The sequence below is a fragment of the Vicugna pacos genome, chromosome 4 (genome assembly GCF_048564905.1).
Source record: "Vicugna pacos chromosome 4, VicPac4, whole genome shotgun sequence".
Lineage (NCBI taxonomy): Eukaryota > Metazoa > Chordata > Mammalia > Artiodactyla > Camelidae > Vicugna > Vicugna pacos.
This window is the reverse complement of record NC_132990.1, coordinates 77,963,298-77,987,332: the sequence shown is the minus strand read 5'-3', so window position 1 is coordinate 77,987,332 and position 24,035 is coordinate 77,963,298. Positions and strand designations below refer to the sequence as shown.

General features: G+C 60.1%; 2 protein-coding genes across 5 annotated transcripts in view; both read right to left on the bottom strand.

The window, feature by feature from the left end:
* Positions 1-50: 50 nt before the first annotated feature.
* CACFD1 (calcium channel flower domain containing 1) lies at positions 51-9,635 on the bottom strand. Its single transcript, XM_072960490.1, has 5 exons — positions 9,436-9,635; positions 6,289-6,361; positions 5,311-5,436; positions 2,725-2,832; positions 51-2,190 (listed from the first exon to the last, which is right to left on the bottom strand). The coding sequence occupies exons 1-5, from the start codon at positions 9,554-9,556 to the stop codon at positions 2,100-2,102; spliced, it is 519 nt and encodes a 172-aa protein (XP_072816591.1). The 5' UTR covers positions 9,557-9,635; the 3' UTR covers positions 51-2,099.
* Positions 9,636-10,080: 445 nt separating this feature from the next.
* The window catches only part of ADAMTS13 (ADAM metallopeptidase with thrombospondin type 1 motif 13), a 30,841-nt gene continuing 16,886 nt past the window's right edge, over positions 10,081-24,035 (bottom strand). The window contains exons 18-31 of one of the 4 annotated variants that reach the window (XM_072960472.1): positions 23,757-23,938; positions 20,894-21,029; positions 20,685-20,814; positions 19,854-20,036; positions 18,721-18,901; positions 17,985-18,105; positions 16,494-16,623; positions 16,199-16,378; positions 14,529-14,733; positions 13,469-13,787; positions 12,873-13,019; positions 12,368-12,544; positions 11,129-11,319; positions 10,081-10,544 (exon numbers count right to left, since the gene is read on the bottom strand). In XM_072960472.1, the coding sequence (XP_072816573.1) occupies positions 10,359-10,544; positions 11,129-11,319; positions 12,368-12,544; positions 12,873-13,019; positions 13,469-13,787; positions 14,529-14,733; positions 16,199-16,378; positions 16,494-16,623; positions 17,985-18,105; positions 18,721-18,901; positions 19,854-20,036; positions 20,685-20,814; positions 20,894-21,029; positions 23,757-23,938 (2,468 nt within the window). In that variant the 3' untranslated portion in view covers positions 10,081-10,358. Of the gene's footprint in view, positions 10,545-11,128; positions 11,320-12,332; positions 12,545-12,872; positions 13,020-13,468; positions 13,788-14,528; positions 14,734-16,198; positions 16,379-16,493; positions 16,624-17,984; positions 18,106-18,720; positions 18,902-19,853; positions 20,037-20,684; positions 20,815-20,893; positions 21,030-23,756; positions 23,939-24,035 lie in introns of those variants that run through there. The other 3 variants (XM_072960471.1, XM_072960473.1, XM_072960474.1) reach the window with 3 other exon arrangements.

Genomic DNA, 24,035 nt, shown 5'->3' with positions numbered 1-24,035 from the left:
ACCACATACTCACGGCACAGGGAGGAGGAAACGGGCAGAGCGCAAGCGAGCACACAACAAGCAGGCTTTACTGTGCAGAAAGCAGGCTGAGCACTGAGAGGGAACAAGGACCCGCAGAAGACAGCCCAGAGCAGAGGCGGCAGTGGGTCCTGGCAGCCCCACCCCTCCACCGCCTTGCGAGGCGGGCCCTCACGCTGGGAGACTGGACCACCGGCACCGGGACTGCTTGGCTGCACACACTGCGAACCTCAAGTGACCTTCCTGCTCTGGCCTGTGACCAAGGGGCTGAGGGCCTGCCCAACGCCCACCCAACTCCCTCCCAGGGCAGAGGGGCAACCTTCCCCGACACACAGCCAGCCCTTCTCCCGCAGCAAGGAGATCCCGTCAGCAAGGCCCCGGGGGCAGGAGCAGGAGAGACCCCCAAGTCTTACTTCCTGGGTAAGAGTGAGCCAAGAGGGGCAGGAGGTAGACAGGTCTTATTCGCTGCACACGCAGGAGAAGACACACACACACACACACACACACACACACACAGCCCCTCTGCAGGTTTTGAGAGGCCTCCAGCCTTTAGCCCTTTGAGCCCAGCAATGGCCTGAGGAAAGTGGCCCCAGAGGACCCCTGAAGGCACGTGTCCCACACGCTGGCCGCACTGAAGCACCGACCAGCCACCCTGGGGCTCAGCCTGGTCAGGCTTCCTGGGGAGCTGCTGGGGGGACGCTGTGGGCCAGAAGCCCAGTGACGTGTCCCCAGGACAGGCAGGACCTCCCCTCCCCGCCTCCAACACTAACAAACCCCAGAGGGGAAGCAGAGGCTGGGGTGCAGGCCTGGGGCTGGCTCCACTGAGCGAGAGCGGCCCTGAGCTCTGGGCGCTCGGAGCAGGCCCAGCCCGGGGACTTGGAGGAGCAGCAGGAGCTGAGCCCCAGGCGGGCATGTCCACACCCACCCGCTTCCACCTGTGCTCCCCGGCTGGCCAGCCCATCAGACCTGCCCAGGGCTGAAGCCCAGTCCAGCAGAGCGGTCAGTGGGCTGAGGCGGATGGAGGGGACGGTGCAAGGAGGGAGGCTGGGGAGACAGCAGCACGTGTCCCAGGCAGGGCTGCTTCTACAACGGCCCTGGTGGCCTGACAGGGCGGGGACAGCTGGTGGGTGGGGGTGGAGGGCAGCGCTAGCCTGACCCAGCTCTCAGAAGGCAGGAAGCTCCCCAAGGGCAGGGCGGGGATGAGGCGGGGCCCATACCAGAGAAGTGGCCAGGCAGCCCCCCACCACCACCACCGCAGCTAGGAGAGCCTGCCCCCTGCCACTTCCTTAGCACCAGGGCGGGGGCGGGGGGGGGAGCGTTCAAAGAACCTGGGGGCCAGCCAGGCCCATGGGGAGTGTCCTGGCTCTGTGCTGGTCTGAGGCTTCTGGAAACAGGGAGAGGGCAGGCTCAGCCAGCTGTCCTGTCGCTGCCAAGGCTGCTCTCGGGCACAGAGAACAGAGCGGCAGGGACCCTGGGACGTGGCAGGAGGCCGAGGGGGCAGGACACTGCCCCCCCCAAGACAGGAGGACAGAGGTGGCCCAAGTGGCTCAGCTTATAAGACGCTCTCCTACCCAGAGATCTGAGAGGAGGCTCGTCCTGGCCGATGCCCAGGCCTGGGGCTGACGTGCCTCCTACCACGAGACGGGCCAGTGTCTCCAGCAGCAGTTCCCCTCAGGGATTCGGCAGGTCTCCAGTGGTCCCACCAGCAGTGTAAGTCTGCTTCCGGCCAAGCCAGGCCGGCTGCGAAGAGTGGGGTCAGGTAGGCTGTCTGTGCAGAGCTGTGCAGGCTGCACTCTGCCTCAAGTCCTGCGGCCTGCCACCACTGCCCATCGCCTTGCTGCTGGCCACGGCCCCCAGAGCCCTCACCGCAGGCCCTCAGCACCCGGCTCGGGGCCAGAAGATGCCAATCCGGGGAGGGGCAGGCAGAGGACTCCAGGCACAGGGACAGGTGAGAGGGACCAATGGGCGCCAGGCACCAGCTCCTCTTCCAGGCTGTCCTCAGGGTCAATGCCGCTCAGGGATGTGCTCACACAGACCAGAGGGGCAAGCAGGGATCTCCGGAGGGTCGCCCTCAACCCACATCACAGCTCCCCCTCCAGTGTGTCCGTGAGCTTCTCCTCATCCGCCTGCTGCTTCTGCTGCTGGATCCTGGCGTAGGAGATCGCATCGCCCCTGGGGAGAGGGCGAATCAGCATCATACGGGGGACAGACGCCAAGCACATGGCCCTCCCAGCCTCCACTTGACCTGTGATCTGTGACCCAGATGTGACCTGCAGATAGAGCCTAACGGGCCTTCTGGTTTCCCCAGACAGAGCCCTTGTTGCAAGGATGGCAAAGACATGTCTCGTCACCTCCAAGAGTGGCCCAGGATGCCTGGGATGTTGACCTGGGAAGGATTCAGATCCTCAGTCTGGGCTCTGCGAGAGGGGCAGCAACTAGCCACAGAGCCAGGTGTGGGCGCGGCTGGGGGGAGGCTCTCGGGAGCCACGCGTCCCTGCTACTGGCCGTGAGGAGACACACCTGGGCCCCCAGAGTCCGAGGAATCCCCTACTCTCGCTCCCTAGAGCCTGGACACCCTGGAGACACTGACGAATCACCGACAGCCTCTGTGCCTTGGTTCCCACAACGGGGGAACAGGGGCCACTCCCAGACCTCCCGCCCGGAGAGCCTGCAGGAGGCGGAAGCCCAGCTCCCCGGCAGACGCACTTTGTGCCCAGCGCAGAGAGCCCGTACAGCGCTCCGGTGGCGAAGGCGATGGCGTTGCCCAGCAGGGTGGTCAGCGTCAGGCTGATGACGATGGGGACCACGGCCATCCTAGGGGAGAAGCAGAGGTCAAGGGCATGCCCACCTGTGGCCACCACAGCATCCAGCCTCCCAGGTTCACCCGGCCGTCCCAGACAGCCGGGTGCAGGAAGGGCCCCCAGAAGTCAGCCGGGACCCAGGCTCACAGCCGGGCTTCAAGAAGTCCTCAAACACACGCAAACTTGTGCTTTTTTCTGGGAGGAGAACCCAAAACTTCGATCAGATTTTGAAAGGGTCTGTGATCCAAAAAGGGTTAAACAGCACTGAGATGGTGCGGCCCTTCAATGTTCATAAAAACAGGCAGACCAGAAAGTCTAGTGTCAGTGTGGCCCCTTACTGGCTTTGTGGCTGTGGGCAAGTTACTTAACTTCTCTGAGGCGCAGTCTCGGCTACAAGGTGGGGATTAAACCTCAGGTTCGGAGGCTGAACGAGGTAAGGCGTAACACAATGCCTGGAACGGCAGAAGCACCAAACGCTGGCTCTTATCAGCACCGTAAAACCAGCCATATCCCAACAAGAAAGATCCCGAAGGTTAAACTGCACAAGACACGGGCTTCCTTATTGCAAGGTCCACGCCAAGAACAAGCTGGCCGGGGAGGCAGCCCCCCGCGACGCCCGGCGGGCCCAGCCACTGTTTGGCGCCACCTGGAGGCAGGTGTCCGCTCTGACTCAGGGGCCTGTGGGGCTGACTGCTGCTCTCGGCTGGGTGTCCACACCCGGGGCCGCGGCTCCCGGTAACACACAAAGACAAGACTGCAGCCTCTCCTCAGACTCGGACTCTTCTCAGACTCCACCAACTGCGTCCTCCCTGGATTTCCATTCTGGCAGGACGTGTGATCGTCAGGTTTTACTGTAGTTATAAATTTTCTAAGTAATAAAAGAATAATAGAAATTGCAAAGAAAAAAAAAGCCCACAGAAGAAAAATCTTCTGTCAGAAGAAAATCAAAGGCAAACAACAGGCTGGAAAAATATTTGCCGGAAATATAACAAAGGATTAAGGAATCTCTAATATAGAAAACACATAATGAAGTAAAACATGATGACATCAATAGGTGAAAACTAAGCTAGACTACTACCAAAAAAGAAAATGTAATTAGTAAAAAAAAAAAAAAAAAAAACAAGGGAAAGACTTCAGCTCTTAGAGAACAGGTACAAATGTGACAATGGTCATGGCCCCGGTCCTGAGGAGAGGGGGGAGAAACTCAGGTAGCCTCTCTGGAAAGCAATTTAGCCATGTGCTGGAATCTTTTAAGCGTTGTAATCTCTGACCTAATAATGCCACACCTGGAAAAGCAGCCCGAGGAGATCACGTCGACACTGACATTTTTAGCTGACAGACGTTCGTCACAGCCTGCTTTACACTACAGGTTACAAATGAGAAAAGCTGCTGCATCCGGGTCAGCACATGTTACCATCATTACAGATCACCTGCTGAAGTCTTTGAAACCGTCTCTAATGTGCTAGTAAGTGAGAAAAACCGGATACAAATTTACTTATAACGGTTGTAACTGTGTAAGAAACAGGTTTTTTAAAATGCCTGAAGCCAGACTGAAAGAACACATATCCAAGTGTTAACAGGGGGTGGGGCTCTGGGTGACAACTGTCTATTTTCCACATTATGTTTAATGAACATATATTACTGTGAGTATTTGAAAACACATCTCAAACAATAGAGCTCACGGCAAAGGACGTGTGGACGCGCAGGACCCCGTGTCCCTGTGACGGGCCACGGAGGGAGCGGACGGCCCCAGGGCTGCACACACACCTTGTGCTCAGCCTGTCAAAACAACTGCGCCTCCAGGAAGGGAAGAAGCTTGGGTAGTAAAGCCTCCTTATTTATTTCTCAAGGTGATCTAGACAATGATAACTATTGCTGCTGCTGCCAGAACCCACCGAGGGGCTCCAAGACACCGGGCACGGTTCTAGAAGCTTCCATGTATCGAACACACCCTGAATTAGTTCGATCTTGTGACTCAGATGGGAAGAACTACACACTGAACTTAGTGTTAGAAGTAGGAGTAAGAGGAAAGCGTATCTGGAAGGCACTGCTTTCTGCCCTGCAGCTGGCTCTCCTCCTTGGGTCAGGACCTCAGGACCCTCCACACTCTCAAAAGGCTGCACAGAAACACACGAATCTGCCGGAATCTGCTCAAGGACTCTGAACTGATGGGCCAGAATCCCAGGCTTTCCCGCTGTCTCTGCTACACGGAACATGGGAGGCGCGTGTATCTCACACCTGGCCCTCAGGGGGCGGAGCAGTAGGCCGGGGCAGAAGCCGGGATGCAGAGGCACACGTGCAGTTGGCCTCCCACATGAAGGCACGGAGGCCGACCCGTCTAAACCACTACCGAGAGCAAACGTGTGCCCTGCGCCCTCAGCCCAGCCTGCACCATCACCTGTGGAAGCAGGGTTTGGGGACCGCGTCGGGGGCCCTCCAGGGTTAGAGCCCCTGCCGCCCCGCCCTCCCGCCGGCAGCCCCTCGGCCTCACCCGCAGTAGAAAGCAGCCTTCTGCCAGGAGCGCAGCCGGTCCGCCTTCCCCGCCACCACGTTCGCGAACTCAATGAACTGGCAGCAGAAGGGCGCCTCGCAGAGCAGCAGGATGAAGGCGTTCATGCTGGAGGGCCAGGGGGAGAGGGGGCGGCTGACCAGCGGGGGCCAGGCGGTTCCCAGCGCCAGGGTCCCAGGATGCCAACCCCCTCACCCCGGGTGCCCACCTCTCCCCCTCAGAGCCTCTGCTCGACAAACCAGCTCAACGTGTCCCCACCCGGGGCCGCTCCCCACACACCAGCGCTCCTTGAGGGAAGCCTCCGGGCCTCCCCTCCGCCCCCCGCATCCTGGCCTCGCTGTGAGCCTGCGGCGAGCTCCCCGACATGGGGCGCTCCGAGCACAAGGACGGCACTGCTGCCATCACCACCGCCGCCGCCATCGGCGCAGGGAAAGTGTCACCCCGAGGATGGGCCGCAGCAGGGCACCCCATTCACAAACAGCGGCTTACGGCTGACCCATTCCCGCCCTCAGGAAGCCCTTGCTGGAGGAGGAGACTCAGCGAGCCCCTCTGCGCAGTCCATGCGTTCGTGTGTCCCCTTCCAATGGGGTTGAGCCACCCTGGCAGGAGGTGGCAGGGAACTCACCTCGGGCACCCCAACCCCTGAATCCTGCGCCATCTCTGATCTGCCCTGTCTGTGGCCGGCAGTGCTTGCCCACCTCCGAGCCGGGTCTCCTGATCCCAGCACCTGACTGCAACTCCGTCAGACGCTGTCCCTCCAGCCCAGTCCTCTGCCACCACGATGGCCCCAGGAGAGGCCAGGCCCATGATAGTGACCTTGGTGTTGGCAAAGCCTGACTCAGCTGACTCCCAGGAAATGGCTGTGGCCCCAGGCCTACAGCCAACAAAGTCCAGAGTGGGCGTTCCCCTGCCCCAGCCCTAGCGAGGGTTAGGACAACCGTCCGTCCCAAGGCTACTCACATCATCCACACGCCCGCTGCGATGTTCAGAGGGTGGATGGTGATGCAGTTGAAGAGGCCAGAGACAGCGCAAGCTTGAAAGCAAGAGACATGGGCAGAATCAGCAGGGAGGGATGGACGGAGCCTGTTCGGAAGGCCAGCTGGGGACACAGCCTGCGAAATCAGGAGTCCTCCCCACCCCGGCACCTGGGTCTTTTCACGGCGCCTAGCAGCCTCCCCTCTGCCCTCGGAGGCCAGCAAGGCCATCAAGGGAGTGTCGCCAGGGAGGACGCGGGCTCAGACAGTGGAGCAGCTGACCCAGACCCCACAGCAAGGGTGCGGCTGGAGCTCCAAGCTGGCTCACTCTCGGGGCTCCGCGAGGCCGAGAGGGTACCCCCCCACCTCTCTGCTCCAGGCTTGGAGGGGCCTGCCATCCAACACCAGCTGTCCTAATACCCACCTCACAAGGTGCTTGGGACGAACATCTCTCAGGGGCTCAGGCCAGGGCAGGGGCACCATTCTCAAGGGTGGCCACTCAAGAAATCCTCTGACTCGGACAATGTGACTTGGGTTTTGGTCGGGACAGGGCTGTCTCTCAGCACAGAAATCGGGACCAGGTGGGCCTGGGTCACAATTCCAGCTCTGACTAACACATCGGTCCAGTGACTGTGGCTATGTCCTTTTCACCTTTCCAGGCCTGTTTTCTCTCCTGCACACCAGAGAGTCCCACGGTCCAGCCCACCCACCCCGAGGACCAAGGACCCAAGACAGGGAGGGGATCCTGAAAGCGGCCACCCTGATGCCCCAAATGCAGAGCCTTGCTCACTGCTCTAACTGCATCCCACAGTGTGGAATGCATGCTCACCCCCTTCCTCTACCCACAGCCCAGGCCTGGCTTCACCAAGAACTCCATGTGCCTGACAGGCAGTTCCAGGAAGCTGGCTGCCAGGCAGGAAGCAAGTCCAGGCAGTAGCTGGAGCAGGGCAGGAAGCTGGGCCCCCAGAGGCAGCAATTAGCCACCAGTTCATTAAATTTGCAGCAGCTCGCTCTGCACCTGATCCCTGACAAGGGCCTAGAGCTCTCCTGCTGTTTTCCCGTGTAACCCTATGCGGACAGCAGGTGATGGCATGGGAAACCAGACGAAGTAAACGCAAGCTGCAATGGGACTGCCCTTGGGTGCCCCCGAGATCTCCTGCAGCGAAAGATGTCCCTCCCACCTATACATATGGTGGTCAGCTGTGCCTGCTCTCACCTGCCAGCGGCCTATACTTCCTGCGAGGGCAGCACTTCCTCTCCAGCTCTACCCCTGCTGTCCTACCAACAGCCAACCTTAGGGGAGCACCAGGTTTCAACGCACAGGCTCCAGCCAGGAGTCCTTTAACAATCAAGGGCTGGAAGATGTCCCCTCGAGGTCTCCACTGCTCTTGCCCAGTGAGGGAGGTGTCCTGCTAGCCTGCCCCTCTCAGGCTTCTGCCCCCAGATGATCAGGACCCTGAGTAAATGCCTCTCCGAGGCCCCCTTCACACAGGGAGGTGATGCTTCCCCAGAGTGGCTGTCAGAGGCACCAACCCTTTCCGGACTCCTGCTTCACCTCCGAAACGCTTGCATGCTTTGCATTCTAGCTTGATTTATACACAATTTGGGATTCATATGACAATCACCTCCCCCCATGTCTACAGGTGAAACTGACTTTTCAGGGTGATGCCACAGGTCTTGCCCAAAGCATCATCTGTAGCCCCAATACCATGAACTCCTGGCGTGGCGGCCCAGACCTCCCACGTGCAGAAGCACAGAACTGGATGGGAGGCCAGGATTAACCCGGGAGTCAGCAGGGCCGTTGTCTACATGATGGAGCGAGGCCACAGTGAAGACCTTTCCTTTTTCTCCCCATTGCCCCCATCACTGTCACTCCCACAGCACCCTAACTCTGATCTGCTGGGGAAATGGCTGCCCAAACTTGAGAGGATCATCTCTAAGACCTGACCAGTCTCCTACAAAGTCAAAAACATGCTTCCTCTGAACAGCAGTGACAGGGGCTCGGGGAACTTTCTTTCATTTGGGGAGGCCCTGTCCTATTATCCTATTATTATAAGGGCGTGCCCTGTCAGAGCAGCACGCTCCTAACCCTGACTCCTGAACTTCCTTCCAGCCACCACCCACCTGGGAGGACTGTGGGCCTGGAAGGGACCCTAAAGAGGTGTTCCTTCTAGCATATCTACTCAGGGTCTGCCTGGCCCCGGCCCCGGCCCTCTGTGCCAGGCAGGCACTGTTCAAATCCTGAGGATTCCCGGACGGACACTCCCTTTCTAAGACCTCTGGCTGTGCCCTCTCCCACTCCAGTAATTCACAGTGCTGACGGCAGCAGCACCATAACAGCCCAGACAGACATGTTTGCCTTTGGAAGACCTGCCAAATGATCTTTATTTTACTTCTGTAGCAGAACTGACTTCCTATTTGTGTTCTTTTTGCGGTCTGTGCTGAAGAGTCTGGCTTCCCAGCAATCTTGAGGTCGTGATGCGTGTCCAGGTTGGGGGGCAGAAGGGAGAGGAGAGGCGGCTGAGACAGAGTTGACAGCAGGAGGGGGAACTGACAGCAGAGGAAACGCACCTTCCTCCAAGTAGACAGTGGGGAGGCTCCCTCCCTCGGCGATCAGCTGTCCCCTGGCACCACCCGTCCCTCAGGAAATCTGGCCAGATCTGCACCCACCCCACTTACAAACAACCTTCGCCCAGAGGTTAAGGCGGCTGCCGCCCCTCCCCACACGCGTGTCAACAGGCGAGGCCGCCGCCGGGCCAGGCTCAGCCCGGGCTTTACAAGTAGCTCTGGGCACTCTGGGAAGGCCCTCGGAGTAGGTGCTCAGAGGACCCGTGGAGGGCAGTGACTTGGCCCCGTCGAGTCCACCGCTCCCGCCGGAGTTCACGTTCCCTCCTGGAAGGCCCCTAGAGCTGCCCGCCAGCCGGGACCCCAGGAGCCCGGGCCGCCGCCCCGTAACCATAGCAACCGCAGAAGCGCCCGCTTGCCCCCGCCCCGCCGCTCCCCGCAGACCCCGGCCCCAAGCGGGTCCCTTCCCCGGGGGCGCGCAGGGGAAGAGGGGGGGCCTGCCAGGGAGGCCCAGGCGCGCATGCGCAGCGTGAGGCGGGGCCAGCCCCTTCCCCGGCCGGGTACTCACAGACGGCCCCTAAGACCCCCGACAGGCGACACAGCCAGCGGTACCACCAGGTCATGCCCTCCTCCTGCGCGGGCGGCGCCGAGCTGACTGACGCCGCTGCCGCTCCGCCGGAGCCGCTCATGGTGCGGTGCGGCCGTCGGCGTTCCCCGCCGCCCTCACAAAGGGCTCCGGAGCCGGCCGCGTCGTCCCAGCGCGCTGCCTTGTGGGAGAGGCGGCGCTTATTAGCATAGGGGGCGGGGCTCTCAGGGTCGAGCGCGGCGCGCCGGAGGAGGTTCGTGTTCATTAGCATAGGGGGTGGGGCCCGCAGGGACCTGGACAAGGTGTGCCCGAGAAGCCTCCCGCTTTTTAGCATAGGGGGCGGGTCTCGGCCCCGCCGGACCCCGGAGGCAGTCAAATCTTCCCGCCCCGACGGGCACAGGGGCGGGGCTCCGCAGAGAACAGGTGCACCTGCATCAGGGCTCAATCTTGACTCCACACTCCCTCGCCTACCCTCCCTGGGAAGGAAGACGACCGCCTGGGGTGACCAGGGGTTTGCTGAGCTCAGAAATGGGTCTGAAGCCCGACCGCGGCCAGGGAATCCCCGCCGTGCGAGGCGTGGGTGGATCTCAAGCCGCATTTGGACAAGTTATGTGAAGAAAACGCCACTCAGACCGCGCGTTCCGTTTATTGGTACTCGAGGGGCTGGACGGCCTTTCCGAAGAGTCCCCCCTCCACATTTCACGTTGGAGGAGGCCCTAAAGGAGATACTTAAGGTCGGAGGGAATTGGGATTGGAGAGTACTCAGACACCAGTCAGTCCTCCAGCGCCAGCCAGGCATTTAACAGGCGCTCACACATGACAGGTTCCTTCCTTCCCCTTCCAGGACTGGGAGAAGTCACCCACCGTGCCCAATGGTCAGCTGAAGGATGTGCTTGGAGAGGAAGCTAAGGCAGGGCACTGCCGCGGTAAGGAGCTCTAGTCTGGAGGGTCCAGTAATGGCCCCGAAGCCTGGTGTGGGCCTCAAGGAAGCCCTGGCTAAACTCCATCTCTGCCTGGCTGCCCTCTGACTCCCAGTAGAGTGTCTGCTGCCCACGAAATGTCGTTGTCCTCAGGCTGTGGACGTCCCGGATCTGGAAGAAAAGGAGCAGCCCCGAAGGACCAATCACAAACGACAAAGAGCTAGCACTCACGAGCCCTTAACATACTCAAGGTCACATTTCATCCTCACACAACAGCATGATCAGGAAGGCAGTCTTATTCTACCTAGGAAACAGGCTCAGAGAAGTTGTGCCTCCTCCCCAAGTACACACAGCCAGGGTGCCAGAGCTGGGATCTGATTAGAGAGGCCAGGCAGCCTCCTCCAGGGAGCCAATACCTTGCAGAGGATAGTTCTCCTAAAAACCGTATCAGGGGAGGGGCTCAGCCACTCTTCTGAAACATTGTATCAGGGTCAAAAATTATGCTTCAGTCCTGAGTTAAATGGCAGTCTGCATCCAAAAAGGTCTTTTCTATTTCAGTCTTGTAGGGAGCTCAGCAAACATTTGTTGGTGAATAAGTGGAGGAAACTTTTCTCCCATTCTCTCACTGATAAATCTGAGGGTTCTGGTCTGAAGTAAACTCAGTGGGGGTCCTCTAGCCCAGAATCCCCCAGGCATGGCTATCCAGAATCATAGTTAAAGTCAGCCCATTCCTGTCCCCCTCCTGGTAGCCTCACCAAGACGTAGCTGGCATCGGTTCCCCGGTTTCCAGTTCCAGTGCCCATGTCTGTGGCCAGGGCATGGATGGCAATCCGGGCCCGTGGAGCCACGTTGATGAAGATGCGACAGCCCCCCACATTCCTTCCACCTGGACTCAAAGATGGGCTCACGATTTCACCCCGGGGTCCAAAAAGCTGCATGTCACATTCTGCAGGGGAGAGCATGTGGACGGATCAGCTGGGGACCACCTCAGGGCCACAGGAGCCCCTCAGAATGGCCACCATTGTCAGAGGCCAGGGCAGCTCACAGCCGGGGAGCAGTGAGGTAAGCAGTGTGGCTGTGATCAAGATCGGGGCTCCCAGGCAGAAGTCCCCACGGAACCCCATCTCTACCACTTCCCCAGCGGGTAACCCTAGGTGAAAGCTTTAAACACTCTGAGCTTCAGTTCCCTCTGCTGTAGAGTGAGAACCGCAGCACACCCTGGGCAGGGCGGGTTTTAGGACTCGGTGAAGTCACACGGGCAAAAGTGCCTAACCCTGAATCCGCCCCAACCACGGCAGCGCCTCCTGCCTGCGCCTCCGGGCCGGGGCCTGTGCTTGCGGAGACTGAGAAATGATCCAGGGGTAGGCAGGTGGGCAGCTGGCCCCTGGACAGACTGCTCGTGCCTGTGCTTCAAACTGAGGGGCAGGGGAGAAGCCCCCGAGTGTCCTACTCCTCACCTGACGCCTGTGGGACCCAGAAACCTCAGGAACCACGGGGGAAGCCACCTTCAGCCAGCTTGGGCTGCTGGAAGAGGGCCAGGCCCCGGAAGCAACCCAGAAGGCTACCCGAGGATACCGATGGGGTCGTGGGCTAGCAGGGGTCTTGGGGATGCCATCCTTTGAAGAGGATAAGCCAAGAGGACAGTGCACCAAACAGGACTGGGGAAAGCATCTCACACAAAGACCTTAAAGGATCTTGAGGAACCTGAGTGCCAGGGTCAGGGTGTGGAGCTGCGGTGGCCTGAGGGAGGCAGAGGGAACGTGGCCAGAATCCCACGTCCACCCATCTTGCTGCAGGGCCCCAGAGAGGAAGGGACGCGTGACATCTCTAGGACCTCATGTGCAGGGATGGGATGTCGGGGGTATTCGGGAAGGGAGGGCTTTTCCTCCTCAGTCAGCTCAGCTCCCTGTCTGCCTTGCCCACCAAGCCGGGACTGGCCCCGCTGGCAGCAGCACCCACCCGGCCAGCCTCTGGCAGGGCACGCCTCGCCATACCGCGGTGGAAGGTTCCCAGGGCAGGCTGGCTCGAATAGCGCAGCAGCACTCCGCCTCCCGGCCGCACAAGACGCTGCCTCACCACCAGTGTGTTGGCTTTGGAGCTGAAAGTCATGCCGGACAGCCTCCTGCACATCTTCCTCCACGTGAGCCTGCCCCAGAGCAGCAGCATCTCCCCTAGGGAGTGGCAGTGCCGTGAGGACCCAGCACCCCCTAGTCCAGGTTGGCAGCCCAGTGGCCTGGGGTGGACTGAGCTGAGTTCAGGCTCTGATTCTCCCACTTACTGGCTATGTGACTCTAAGTAACTGGACACATGACTTAAGCTTCCCTAGCCTCAGTTCCCTCATCTGTGAAATGGGGACAATCATACCCCAGTCATGAGACGGCTGTGATGGGTACAAATGGGGATGCACCTGGAGCATCCCCTCAGCAACGGGGCACACTGGACTCATGCCCACTGGCACCTGGCAGGCCCAGTCACGGGTGACAGTGGCCTTAGACCTACCAGCGCTGCAGTTGAGGGAGCTCTCAAGGACTTGGAGGGTCACCACCTCATCCAGGGGCCGTCCGATGGCCACTGCACAGTCAGCCTGCACTGGGCCTCGCATGTCAATGGTTCCTGTTGGCTCAAGGTGCTGCCGGCCACAGGCACCTGGAAGGGGAGCGGGAGGACAGGTGAGCAGTGCGTCCGGGTGGGGCACCCCCTGCAGGGCAGGGCCTCGGGCTTTCTGTGCTGGGGAAGGAGACTGAGGGGGTGGGGGGCTGATGTCCTCCTCGGCCCAGCAGGAGCCTTCTCAGGCGAGGAGGGGGCTGCATGGGTCAGACCATCACCATCCAAGGCACAGAGCCGCCTCTGATGGTCCAGCAAGAGGGAGGCAGTATGTATAGTGGGCCACACAGGCCGGGATTCGGACTGTGAAACCTTCAGGTTACTTTCCCTTGTTGATTGTAAAAGTGAGCTTGCACTTTACCAGTGAGGAAGCGGGCCAGCCTGGAGACCCCCACAAGGAGCACGTCCTGCCTCTCCCAGGTGAAGACGCCTTTGCCCACCCCTCCTGCAGCCAGCCAGGTGCCCAGACAGAAAGGAGGAAGGAACATAACTGGACTGCGCTGGGCTTTCTGGGGTCCCAGTCAGGAGTCCTTGAGGCCAGGGAGCGGGGGAGAGGAGGTGGGCCCAGGGGTGGGGCCGCTCCAGGGAAGCACCAGTAGTGGCAGCGGTGGTCTGGCCTGGGGCAGTGGCTTCCTCGTGGGGCGCCGGGCTGGGCGACCCCTGCCCTGCACAGGGCCCGGCCCAGCAGCCCCGCACCGTCACTGGCTTGGGCAGATGCTGGCAGAAGTCGGCTGGCACGGGCACCTGGGCCCGGGGTCCAAGGCAGGCATCATGCCGGCGCTGAATGCCTTCCCCACACGAGACAGAGCACTGCCAGGAAAGAGGGGGAGGAGTCAGGGCTCACCTTGCCAGGGAGTCTGCAGTGACCACAGGCCAGGCAGGCTCTGATACGCTCTTTGCACAACACAGGAGGCGGATATGTGTGTCCATTCGATAGATAAGAAGACTAAGGCTCAGAGAGGTTACCATGCAGGGGCCACACGGGGAGGAGGAGCAGGGACTCAAGCCCAGGTCTCTAACTGTCATCCGGAGGCCTCCCTGCCCTCTAAACCCTAGAGCAGGGACCAGGAGGCATGGCTTCCTCCTTCCGCTCTCCAACACTCACCGCAGCCATGTCTGCCCTGCCATCCGGCCCTGCCCTGCCCTGTCCGAGCTGTCATCTCCCCCGGCCTGGATGCCCAGGGTCCTTCTCACTGAGGCAGCGGGAGGCTGTCTGCCTCCTCTCCCCTCCATGCTATAAACAAACCGCTATGGGGGGCACCCAGCCCTGTTTACCTTGTCTCCCCAGAGCCTTGCGAGGTGCTGGCGTAGGGTGGGATTTCCTAATCCGTGTGGGGTTGTCAGCCCTCTGTCTTCTGGCGTCTCCAGACTTCGGGCCTCTCAAGACCTAGCTGCCCACCCTGCCCCATGTCCTGGGCCTTGCTGTGTCTTCCACCTCCTGACTGCTCCTTCCCCAGCAGACCCGAGTCTCCCCTTCCTTCCGGGGGATCACAGTGAATGAAAGCCCCACCAAGGTCCCCAGATGTGAGGCTCCTTTGCTGACGCACTGACCTGCAGCCAGGCGCTGACGTGCCAGCGGTAGGTGCAGGTGGCAGTCATGCAGGGAATGCGGGTCTGCGGCCGCACCAGACCCGCACAGGCCCGCACATCCACCGCCGTGTCCTGGCCTTGCTCCAGCTGCACGCAGGCCACCGAGCGTGTGGCAGTGCCGAGACCACAGCTGGCTGAACACGGGCCAAGGGACATGACTTTCCACCTGCAGGGAGAGAAGACCCCAGAGAGAGGTTACGCCTCCCCAGAGATGGCACTGCCCCATGGGCTCCTCAGACGGTCAACCAGGACGGTTCTAGGCCACTGGGATCCAGAAGTACGGCCCTGAACCCCTCCCGTCTACTCAGGGTAGGACATGGGCGACTTACATTCTTTTCTGGGCATTTCTGTCTGACCCAGAAGAGCATTTCATTATTTAAAATGCAAAATTACAAAGAAGAAACCACAAGGGAATTGTGAACGAAGAAGGTGACTATTCGCCCTTCCCCATCGGGCTCCACCCCGTCTCCGGACCTGTCCCACGTGGCTGCGGCGGTGGGCGCTGTGCCCCAGCTGGCCCCTCCTCGGCTCCACTCAGATGCTGCCTCCTCCACTCTGAAGCCCCCCAGGCCTGCCCACAACACACCGTCATTGGAACCCACAGCACTGCGGGCGTTTTGCTGGACCGTCACCCCTGACACTGGGTGCAGCCTGCTGGGCGATCTGTTTCCTGTGCCACTGCGCTGCCCTTTAGCCCCCAGGGCCTGGCCCGGCGGCGGCACACACCAGGCACTCAGGCTGCTGCCGCACACCTCGGCGCTGCCGATCTGGGCGGGCAGGGCTCCTGCGGCTCTGGGCGAGGCAGCCCCTGGCACTGCGTGTCCAGCAGGACCTCCTCGTCCTCGTCCTACCCTTGAGCCCGGCCACAAGACAGCACCCTCTGCGCGACCCCTCCCCCGCAGCTCACACTGCAGGCTGCCAGTTTGTAACGCCACCTGGAGCAAACCAGCGTCGGGGGCGCCCCTCACTTCCCCAGACTGGGAAGGGCCGGAAAGGGTCTCTCTCTGGGGGCGAATTTCACGTCCCCACTGAGAGGCCAGGCACGATGGGCAGAGAACGTACAGAAAATCCCATTTTATGGAAGGGGAAGCCAAGGGCAGACGTGTCCAAAGGTGGGGGCGGGGTGGGGGCAGGGCACCCAAGGGGCCCTGCAAGGATGTGTGCCTGCGGTAGGAACCCCAGCCCCAGCACGCGGACCTGTCCCGCCAAGCCCCTAGTCCTTCCCGCTGTGCTGCCGCATCGCTCCGACAAGACACATCAGACTCTGTGGCCTCCACCAGTCTTGTTTGTGGTCTCCCCCCCCTTTCCCACAGCGACTGCTCCGGGAGGGCAGGGATTCCTGTCTGTCTTGTTCACTGCTGGGTCCCTGGTGCCGGAACAGCACCTGGGCGTAGTAGGTTCTCAAAAAACAGCAAGTGATGAAACAGATGACCCATCAACCACGTGCGCCCACAGCCGCCCAGATCCTGGGTGACGGACTTCACACACTTTAAGCCCCCACAGCCCTCCAAGGCACCGGTGTGGCTCACTCCTGCAGGGGAGGACGCCAAGGGGCAGGAGCTTACTGGGAGGTGATGACGCCCGTCCAAGATGCCCCCCTAGGTCCTGCTGTCTCTCGGGAAGGGGCCCACCTGGCAGGGCAGGGCTCCGGGCTGCAGTCCTCGAGGGGTCTGGGCCGAGGTGACGGCCAGCACTTAGAGTGAGGCAGGGGGATGGAGCGGCCTTGGTCCATCCTCACACAGCGAACAGCCAGCGGCACCTGTCCCCCTCCACAGGTCACTGGGCATGGTGCCAAGGCTCGGGTCTCCCACCTGCAGAAAGGAAAGGCCAGTGCCCCGCAGGAAGCCACGCCCAGGGTCAGGCTCCTTCCTCCACGGGGAACCCAGGCTGCTGCCCCTCCGCACAGTCTCCCTCCCCCTGACTCACCAGGCTGGGCACGGGGCAGCCCTGCAGACCTCCCACCGGCTCCCGGGCTTGCTCGACAAGCCACACAGCTCTTCCCCAACGGGTGTCCTGAGGGCAGAGTCCGTGCACTGGAAGCGCAGCTCCCTCAGGCCTGCAGGGAGGAAGGAGGAGGGCTCAACAAGGACCACAGGGGCCCAGCTCTCTGGAGAGCCCTAGCAGATCAGGCCTACGCAGGTATGAGTCTTGGCTCTGCCACTTACAGCTGTGTGACCTTGGACAAGTGTCTTAAACTCTCTGAGCCTCAGGTTTCTCATCTAATGGTGCCTACTTTGGAGGGCTATTTTTAAAGGGGAGCTATAAAGTGCCTGGCATGTGGTAGGTGTTCAACAGTGGTAGCTGATCTTGTTTCTTGAGAGATGTCGTTAAGACTTGCCCTAAGACAATCTCCAACAGTGTTTATCACAAAGACGTTATCAGGGCCTCTCATCTCTCCTTTTGGAGTATCCTCAAAAGAAACCTCTCCACTCTCAACACGCGGGCGTTTGACTGAGCAAGTGGTTAGAGTTTTAGCTTAAGAACACAGTATATACGTTACTATATATGAACTAGATAAACAATGAGGACCTCCTGTAGAGCACACGAAACTATATTCAATTTCTTATTCTAACCTATAATGGAAAAGAATCTGAAAAGAAAATGTCCATATGCATGTATCTGTATAACTGAACCCCTTTGCCATACACCTGAAACTAATATTGTAAATCAACTACACTTCAATAAAAAATAAAATTAAAAACAAAAGAACATTGTGTATAAACAACAAGGTCTACTATAAGGCACTGGGAAGTATATACAGTACCTTGTAGTAGTCTATAATTAAAAAGAATATAAAAAGGAATGTATGTACGTCTGAGTCACTGTGCTGTACACCAGAAATTAACACATTATAAATCAACTATAATTCAATAAAAAAATAAAAATAAGGGGGAAGGGTATAGATAAGTGGTAGAGCATATGCTTAGCATGCACGAGGTCCTGGGTTCAATCCCCAGTACCTCCTCTAAAAATAAACCTAATTACCTCCCCCTACCAAAATAAAACAATTAAATAATATAATAATAAATAAAATATTTTACAATAAATAAAAATTAAAAAGAAAAATATTAGTTCAAAAAAAAACCCCACTGTGTATCTTAGAATTAATTTTGAACTGACTACGTCAATAAAAAAGAATGCAAAAAGAATTAATTTCGTTACTCTGGTTTGGCTGCCAGGAAGCTTAGAGCTAAGCCTGGGGCCAACCTCAGACCTTAAGAAAGGCCTCTCGGTGCCAGTCTGGCTGTGTTTGTGACCCCCCAGCTGATCACTGCGCACATGCACGTGGCTGCCTGTACTCTGCCCCCGTCTCCCCGCACACGATGTCATGTCTCGTGTAGTCGGATTTTCTGCAAGCCACCTCAAGTGCTTCTTAGATAAGAGTTAGCTGGCCCTCAGAAGCTCCGGGGGCCTCACCTCGCCCGCAGGAGACAGAGCACGGCCCCGCCAGGGGAGTCCACACGTGTGTGGCAGGGGCCTCCAGCCTGGCCCTGCCCTCTGCAGATGCAGCCTCCTCCCCCGGTGCCTGGGCGTCCAGCTGCAGGGAGCAAGCAATCAGGGGCAGATCTGGGCTCCCCGCTCCGGACCCCTGAGCACCTGGCCCTCCACTCCCCCGGCCCCATCCCAGTCTCTTCAGAGAGAGCAGAAGTGGTCACCAGGCCCCCAGAGGGCTGCCCCGTTCCCAGGGACTTGCTTCCTGGCCCCCAACGGACACCTCCCCACACGCCCCACCCTGGCCTCTGCATCAGCGTGAGTGGTCAGGGCTGAGCTGGGGCTCAGGAGCAGATTCACAGGCCCCCTTGGCCCTGCCATCCCCACCGCCATGGCAGGGGCAGCAGGGGGACAGGGTTGGCCAGCACCCTGGTCTGAAAGCAACACCGCCGGCCCTGAACCCGTGGACACCGGCCAGAGCGTGACAGCGTTTCTCCATGCAGCAGAGAACTGACAGCCTTCCAGCAGGGCCTGGGTTCATCAGCTTGAGTGCCAGCGGGAAGAGGGCTTCCCAGCAGACCCCGGGCTCTAAGGTGATCCTGTGACCAGGGGGACAGCAGCCCTGAAGAAGGACAGTCTCCTAGCTCTGGCTGGGAGGCCAGTGCTCTCCATCCTCCTGGCCAGATGAGGACCCAAGAGCCCCTGCGCCCAGGACACTCACATGGCCCCCGCCTGGAGGACATGCTGCCTGGACACAGGGTTCAAGTGTAGCCAGCTTCTCGTCTGTGGAGCAGGCCCCAGCAGTCACCAACTCCTCCGCGCCATCTGTCTCCAGCACACAAGTCGCATTCTGCCCGGCCAGGTCTGCTCCACAGGCCGATGAGCACGTGTCCGACACCTCCCTGAGGACAGCACAGGACAGCCATCAGGCCCCGCCTCTGCTACCGGGCAGTAGGTACGGCCCAGCTCCCATGGCAGAGAGGTAGTGACCCTGCTCCCCAAGAGCTCAAAGAGGGATCCCCACAAAGAGGCAAAGGCCAGGGGCCTACCCAGAAGGCTGGGTGAGCTGCTGTTGGCACTTGACTTGGCAACCAAGGTGCAATGACACAGGCCCCGACCCTCCCGCCCTCCAGAGGTGAAGGTAGGCCCCCAACCAGACGACAGCATCGCCCCACGCAACCGAGCAGGTGCTGAGAAACCAGGGCTGGATGCAGTCGGATCACCAGGTCAAGGACGGGAAGTGCATCTCGCCTGCCAACCCTGAGAGGTGGTGGCTGCTTGGAGTGCTGTGTTGAGAAGGATTCTGAGGCAAGATCTGCCCTCGGTGGGAAAGAGTGGTGACTGCTAAGTCTGCCATGAATGCAAGGTGGGGAAAGATGCTCAGAGCCACGTGTGGCCCACCAGGGACCTAGGCCACCCCCCGCCCCACTGGACAGGCAACAAAACTGGGGTCCAGAGAGGCAGGGGACTTGCCCGGGTCATGGAGCCAGTTAGTGGCAAATCAGAGTAAGAAGCTCCTGTCAACTGGGACACCACGGGGATGAGAGGCAGCGTGGAACTGACAGTAGCAATGACACAGTGACATTAATTGCTTTATATTCATGGCTTCCCTTGGTCCTCACAGCCCCTCCATGAGCAGACTCAGAAGTTCAGAGAGGGAAATGGCCGGTCCAGGGTCTCCTGGACAGAAGGTAATTCTGAAGTTGGTGCTCACCCAGGATGGGGGACCCGGCCAGAGGCCTCAGGAAGAGGGGACACTCAGAAGGGGCAGGGCTCAGCGCAGGGCCAAGCCCTGCCAGGGAGACCCTGCCTGGATCTGGCCTTGGGGGGGCCCTACCCCAGCCCTGCGCTCACCTTGTGGGGCAGGGCTGGGAACTGCAGGTTTCCACAGCCACTGGCTGCTGGGCCAGCGCTCTGCACCGGGAGTGGGGCAGCGTCCTCAGGAGGCCGCCCTGGGCCTCCAAGCAGCGCACCACCCGCTCCTGCAGGCCGCCCCCGCAGGAGGCGCTGCACGGGCCGAAGTCTCCAGCCACCCAGCTGAGGAGGAGAAGAACACAGCGTGGGGCTCCTGGTTGGGTCCCCAGGCTGGCTCAGGGCGGGGATGCAGGGCAGGGGACCAGCAGATCCGTCTCTAGGTGACCCACTCCCCTGGTTTGGGCTGGGCCAGTGTCCCTCCAGGTACTTGGACACTGTGCAGGCACAGCCAGCCCAGCTGCCAGCTCCCCAGCATCCTGGAGCAGCACCTGAGGCCAGGACGGCTGTATAAACGTGCTGGGGGTGGCCGCTCCAGCCTGCACCCTACAGGGACAGCCATACCCCTAACGTTACCTCCTACCAGCCATACCTGCCAGAGCGTGGTTACCTCCCTGAGCCCCACCTCCCCAGGGAAGGCAGTCTCCTCCACCTTGTGGTGAGCACCAGAGCTCAGAGAAGGCACGTGCTGCCCCAGACAAGGGGCAGTGGGTGTGGTCACCCAAGGCTGACACTGTCACTCGTGTCTGCCCGAGTCTCACTGTCCTCACCTGCCATACGGGGACATGGACAGAACACAGCTCACAGGCTGTCTCAGGACTGAACGGAAACACGCCCAGAAGCTGCTAGCCCAACCCACCCGCATGGGCCCCATGAGCCAGGGAGGGCCCTGTGGCCGCGGTGACCCCGGCTGGAGCCGCAGACAGTACTCACTACGGGGGGCAGGGCTGGGGGGCGCAGGACTCTGACCAGGCCGCTGGCTGCGAGCTCCCTCCGCACCGGGCAGCCTCCACCCACTGGTCGCTGGCCTGGTCCCGACAGCTGTAGGTCACCCAGCGCAGCCCTGGGAGGGAAGAGGGACGCTAGGCCACCTCCGTGCAGGGGGCAAGCAGGCTTCGGGCGAGCCATGCCTCAGGCCTCACCTGCCCCACAGCTCACCGAGCAGGCCCCCCGCACGGCAGCCCAGGCCCAGGCCTGCCGCCGCTCGGGCTGGAAGTAGGTGAAGGTGACGTCTGGGCGGGTGAGGGCACCATACTCCGCACCATAGCGCCTGTAAACCTGCGTAAGACGCACAGAGGGCCAGGGCCTTGTCCAGTGGGCTCCCTGAGGGCCACTGTCACGGCCACCTCCCCCAGGAAGCCTTCCACTGTTCATTCCTCCAACCTGTATCCTGTATTCTTTCCCTCAGCGAGCCACCACTGAGGCTGACCCCGTGCCGGGCTTGCTTGCCCAGGGTTGCCGCCCCAGGCACCAAGAGCTCATGGTGGGGTGGGGTAGGTGGGCTGGTAGTGACAGACAACTGTAAAGTCCCTGGTGGGCGTGGGGGGAGCGATGTGCACAGGGGATTATGGGAGCACAGACCAGGGTCCCTGGGTGGACCAGGGTGGGCAGGTCAGGAAGGAGCTTCGGGAGGGAAGAGTGGAGGTGAGCGAAGGGGCTGCCAGCAGAGGGGAGCCCAACACAGTCAGGCTTCTGCCGCAGGAGATGAGGCCCACGGGTGGGCAGGACGGGGCTGGATCAGAGGCCTGGTAGCCGTCTGTCAGCCTGGGCTTGACCCTGAGGGCACAGGGAATTAAGAAGGGGTGTTCAGCAGGGAGCCTGGGCCTGTCCATACTTCAGGAGGGTCACTGAGTCCTGTTGAGGTGGGAAGCCCCATGAAAAAGACGGGCAGGACCCCCAGGCAGGGCCACTACTCTCCTGTCAGCACCATCCGGTTCCCTGGCCCAGTGGCATCATCTCATTTTTTCCCTCTGAAACGGCTTGCTTCTAGGAAAGCAGAACTTACCCCTAAGAGTCTAGGTTCCCTGAGCTAACTCCTGATTGGTCCATTTGTAGCACCTCATTTGAATGGAGCTCACTCCTGATCGGTCCATTTCTACCACTCCTGATTGATCCATTTCTACAAAGCTCATTCCTAAACAGTCAACTTTGTTACACCTTATTTGCATATGATGTTGCGAAGTATAGACTAGCAGCCTATAAAAGCCTGTGTAAACCCACAGACGGGGTCCAGTGCTTGGAGTGTTAACTCCTCTGGGCCTGCTGGCGTAATAAACCTGAGTTCTCCAGCTCTCCGAGTGCTGCTTGGTCTCTCGCCCAGATCCAGGTTGCTGTAACACTAAGCTGTGACACTGAGCTGTGACACACTTTGCTGCAACAGTATGAGGGGCCAGCTTGGAGGGCAGAGGCCAGGAGGATGCACCTAAAGTCCCAGCAGCTGTCCCCACGATACCTCATCTGGCTGCCCATCATGGTCCTTTGTTAAAATGGGATTCTCAGGGCCCCCACCACCAGAAGTGGCTCTGAGAGAGACCCAAGAAACTGTATTTTTATCCACATGGCAAAGGATGCAGTCAGAGCAGCTTGACCACCAGCATTTGGGAGCCACATTCCCGGGGTGGGGAGGTGGGGAAGGGGTTAACCGCTCACCTGGGGGCTCCCTCTGACCTGGACATCTGGGTGGGGACCCTCCTGTCTCCCCCAGCTATGAGCACCAAGGGGTGGGGCTGCTAGACCAAAGTCAGAGGCCATCAAGACTTGGACCCCCGACTCCCCGCAGAGGTTCTCAAGAGCTAGTTCAACCTACTATCGGTCCACCCCTCCAAACACCTTCCTCAGCAAAGCTCACCTGCAGACGAGGTGACAGCGTGCAGGACATGACCAAACACAGCCTGTGTTCCCACTTCCCTCCATCCATCCCAGAGAGACAGCGAGAACCAGCATCCACAGAGAGCTGCCTCTGGGCCGGGGCAATGGCCAACACTGCCCAGCACACACCTCAACGCCTCTACCCGCCCATAAGCCTAGGAGGTGGGACCGCCATCTGACCCTCATTCTGCAGGTGAGCATCTGGGCACCCCAGCATCCCTGCCGGAGGAGAGCGGACCATGGGAGAGGGACATTCAGATTCCAGTTTCGGCCCTCACAGTGCCCGTGACTTTGTCCCAGAATTTCTGGTGTCTCATTCCCACCATGAGGATGGGGCACCCAGGCCCCTGGGCACCTTGAGAGCCAAGAGGCCTGCACTTCCATAGCACGGCCGCCTTCCACAGGCAAGTGTGGGGCACCAGACACAAGCTTAACATGCATTATTTTGAAAAAAAAAGAATCTTCACAGTAACCTGACATAGGTGAGTTTAGCCTCATATTGCACGTGGGCAAACTGAGGCTCAGAAAAGTGAAATCTCTCGCCCAAGTTCCTGCAGAGCCAGGATCTGAACTCCAGGCTGCCTGAGGCCCCAGCCTGAGCTCCGGCACCTCGGTCAGCCTGCTTCCAGCTCCTGGGCTCCTCCTGGAGGGATGCCCCCAAGGTGGGTCTCTACTCTGGGCGTCGGGCGAACCAGCCTCCCCACCACCTGACACAGCCTGATCCCCACTCCGCCGCCATGCAGCCCCTGGCACCGTCCCAGGCCCCTGCTGGAAGCCTGCTCTCCTCATAAGGCCAGCAAAGCACATCCTCCCCTGTCCCGGTCTGCCTGGGCCCCCAGCCTCCTTATCTGGAGGGTCCCCTTCCTTCCTCCCTCCTCATTACCCTTCCTGCGCACGTACTGTTCCCTCCAGACACTCCTCCTGCTCAGCCTGGCAGCGTTTGCTCATCACAGAGCTCAGCAGCAGAGCTCCTGATCCCCCGTGCGGGGCTCCCCTCTTACCCACCCTCAGAACTCCAGGGACTCCTATGGGCTCTGAGCACAGGGACCTCAGACCCCCCAGTGACTGCAGAGAGAATGAGCAAGTGTGTGCATGAACTGTGGACCAGTGAACCCCGGGGGAGGCCCCGCTGATCACCTGGATCTCCATGTCGTCCCAGGTGGGTCCCCGGATGTGGATCTCCTCCAGGCGGGGCAGCCGGTCCTCAGTCAGGGCCACTTTGTACTGGACACGGCTGTCCTCCAGGAGGGAGGGGTAGGAGGTGCTGGGAGAGATGCTCCCATTCCCGGCCACAATGTAGCGCCCTCGGAGCCTCACGGCTGTCGGGAGAGAGGCTGTCAGCACCACAGAGGCCACCCTTGCTCCCACGGAAGCAGCCGGCACCACCCCCTCTCACAGCTGAGGTTCTGTTTAAGG

Bases quoted from the DNA above. Each gene is read 5' to 3' on its own strand.
- CACFD1 (XM_072960490.1), bottom strand. From the start codon at position 9,556: ATGAGCGGCTCCGGCGGAGCGGCAGCGGCGTCAGTCAGCTCGGCGCCG. The intron at 6,362-9,435 runs GTGAGTACCCGG...CTTGCTTTCAAG, and splicing joins GGGGGTCTTAGGGGCCGTCT to CTTGCGCTGTCTCTGGCCTC. The intron at 5,437-6,288 runs GTGAGTAGCCTT...CTGGCCCTCCAG, and splicing joins GCAGCGGGCGTGTGGATGAT to CATGAACGCCTTCATCCTGC.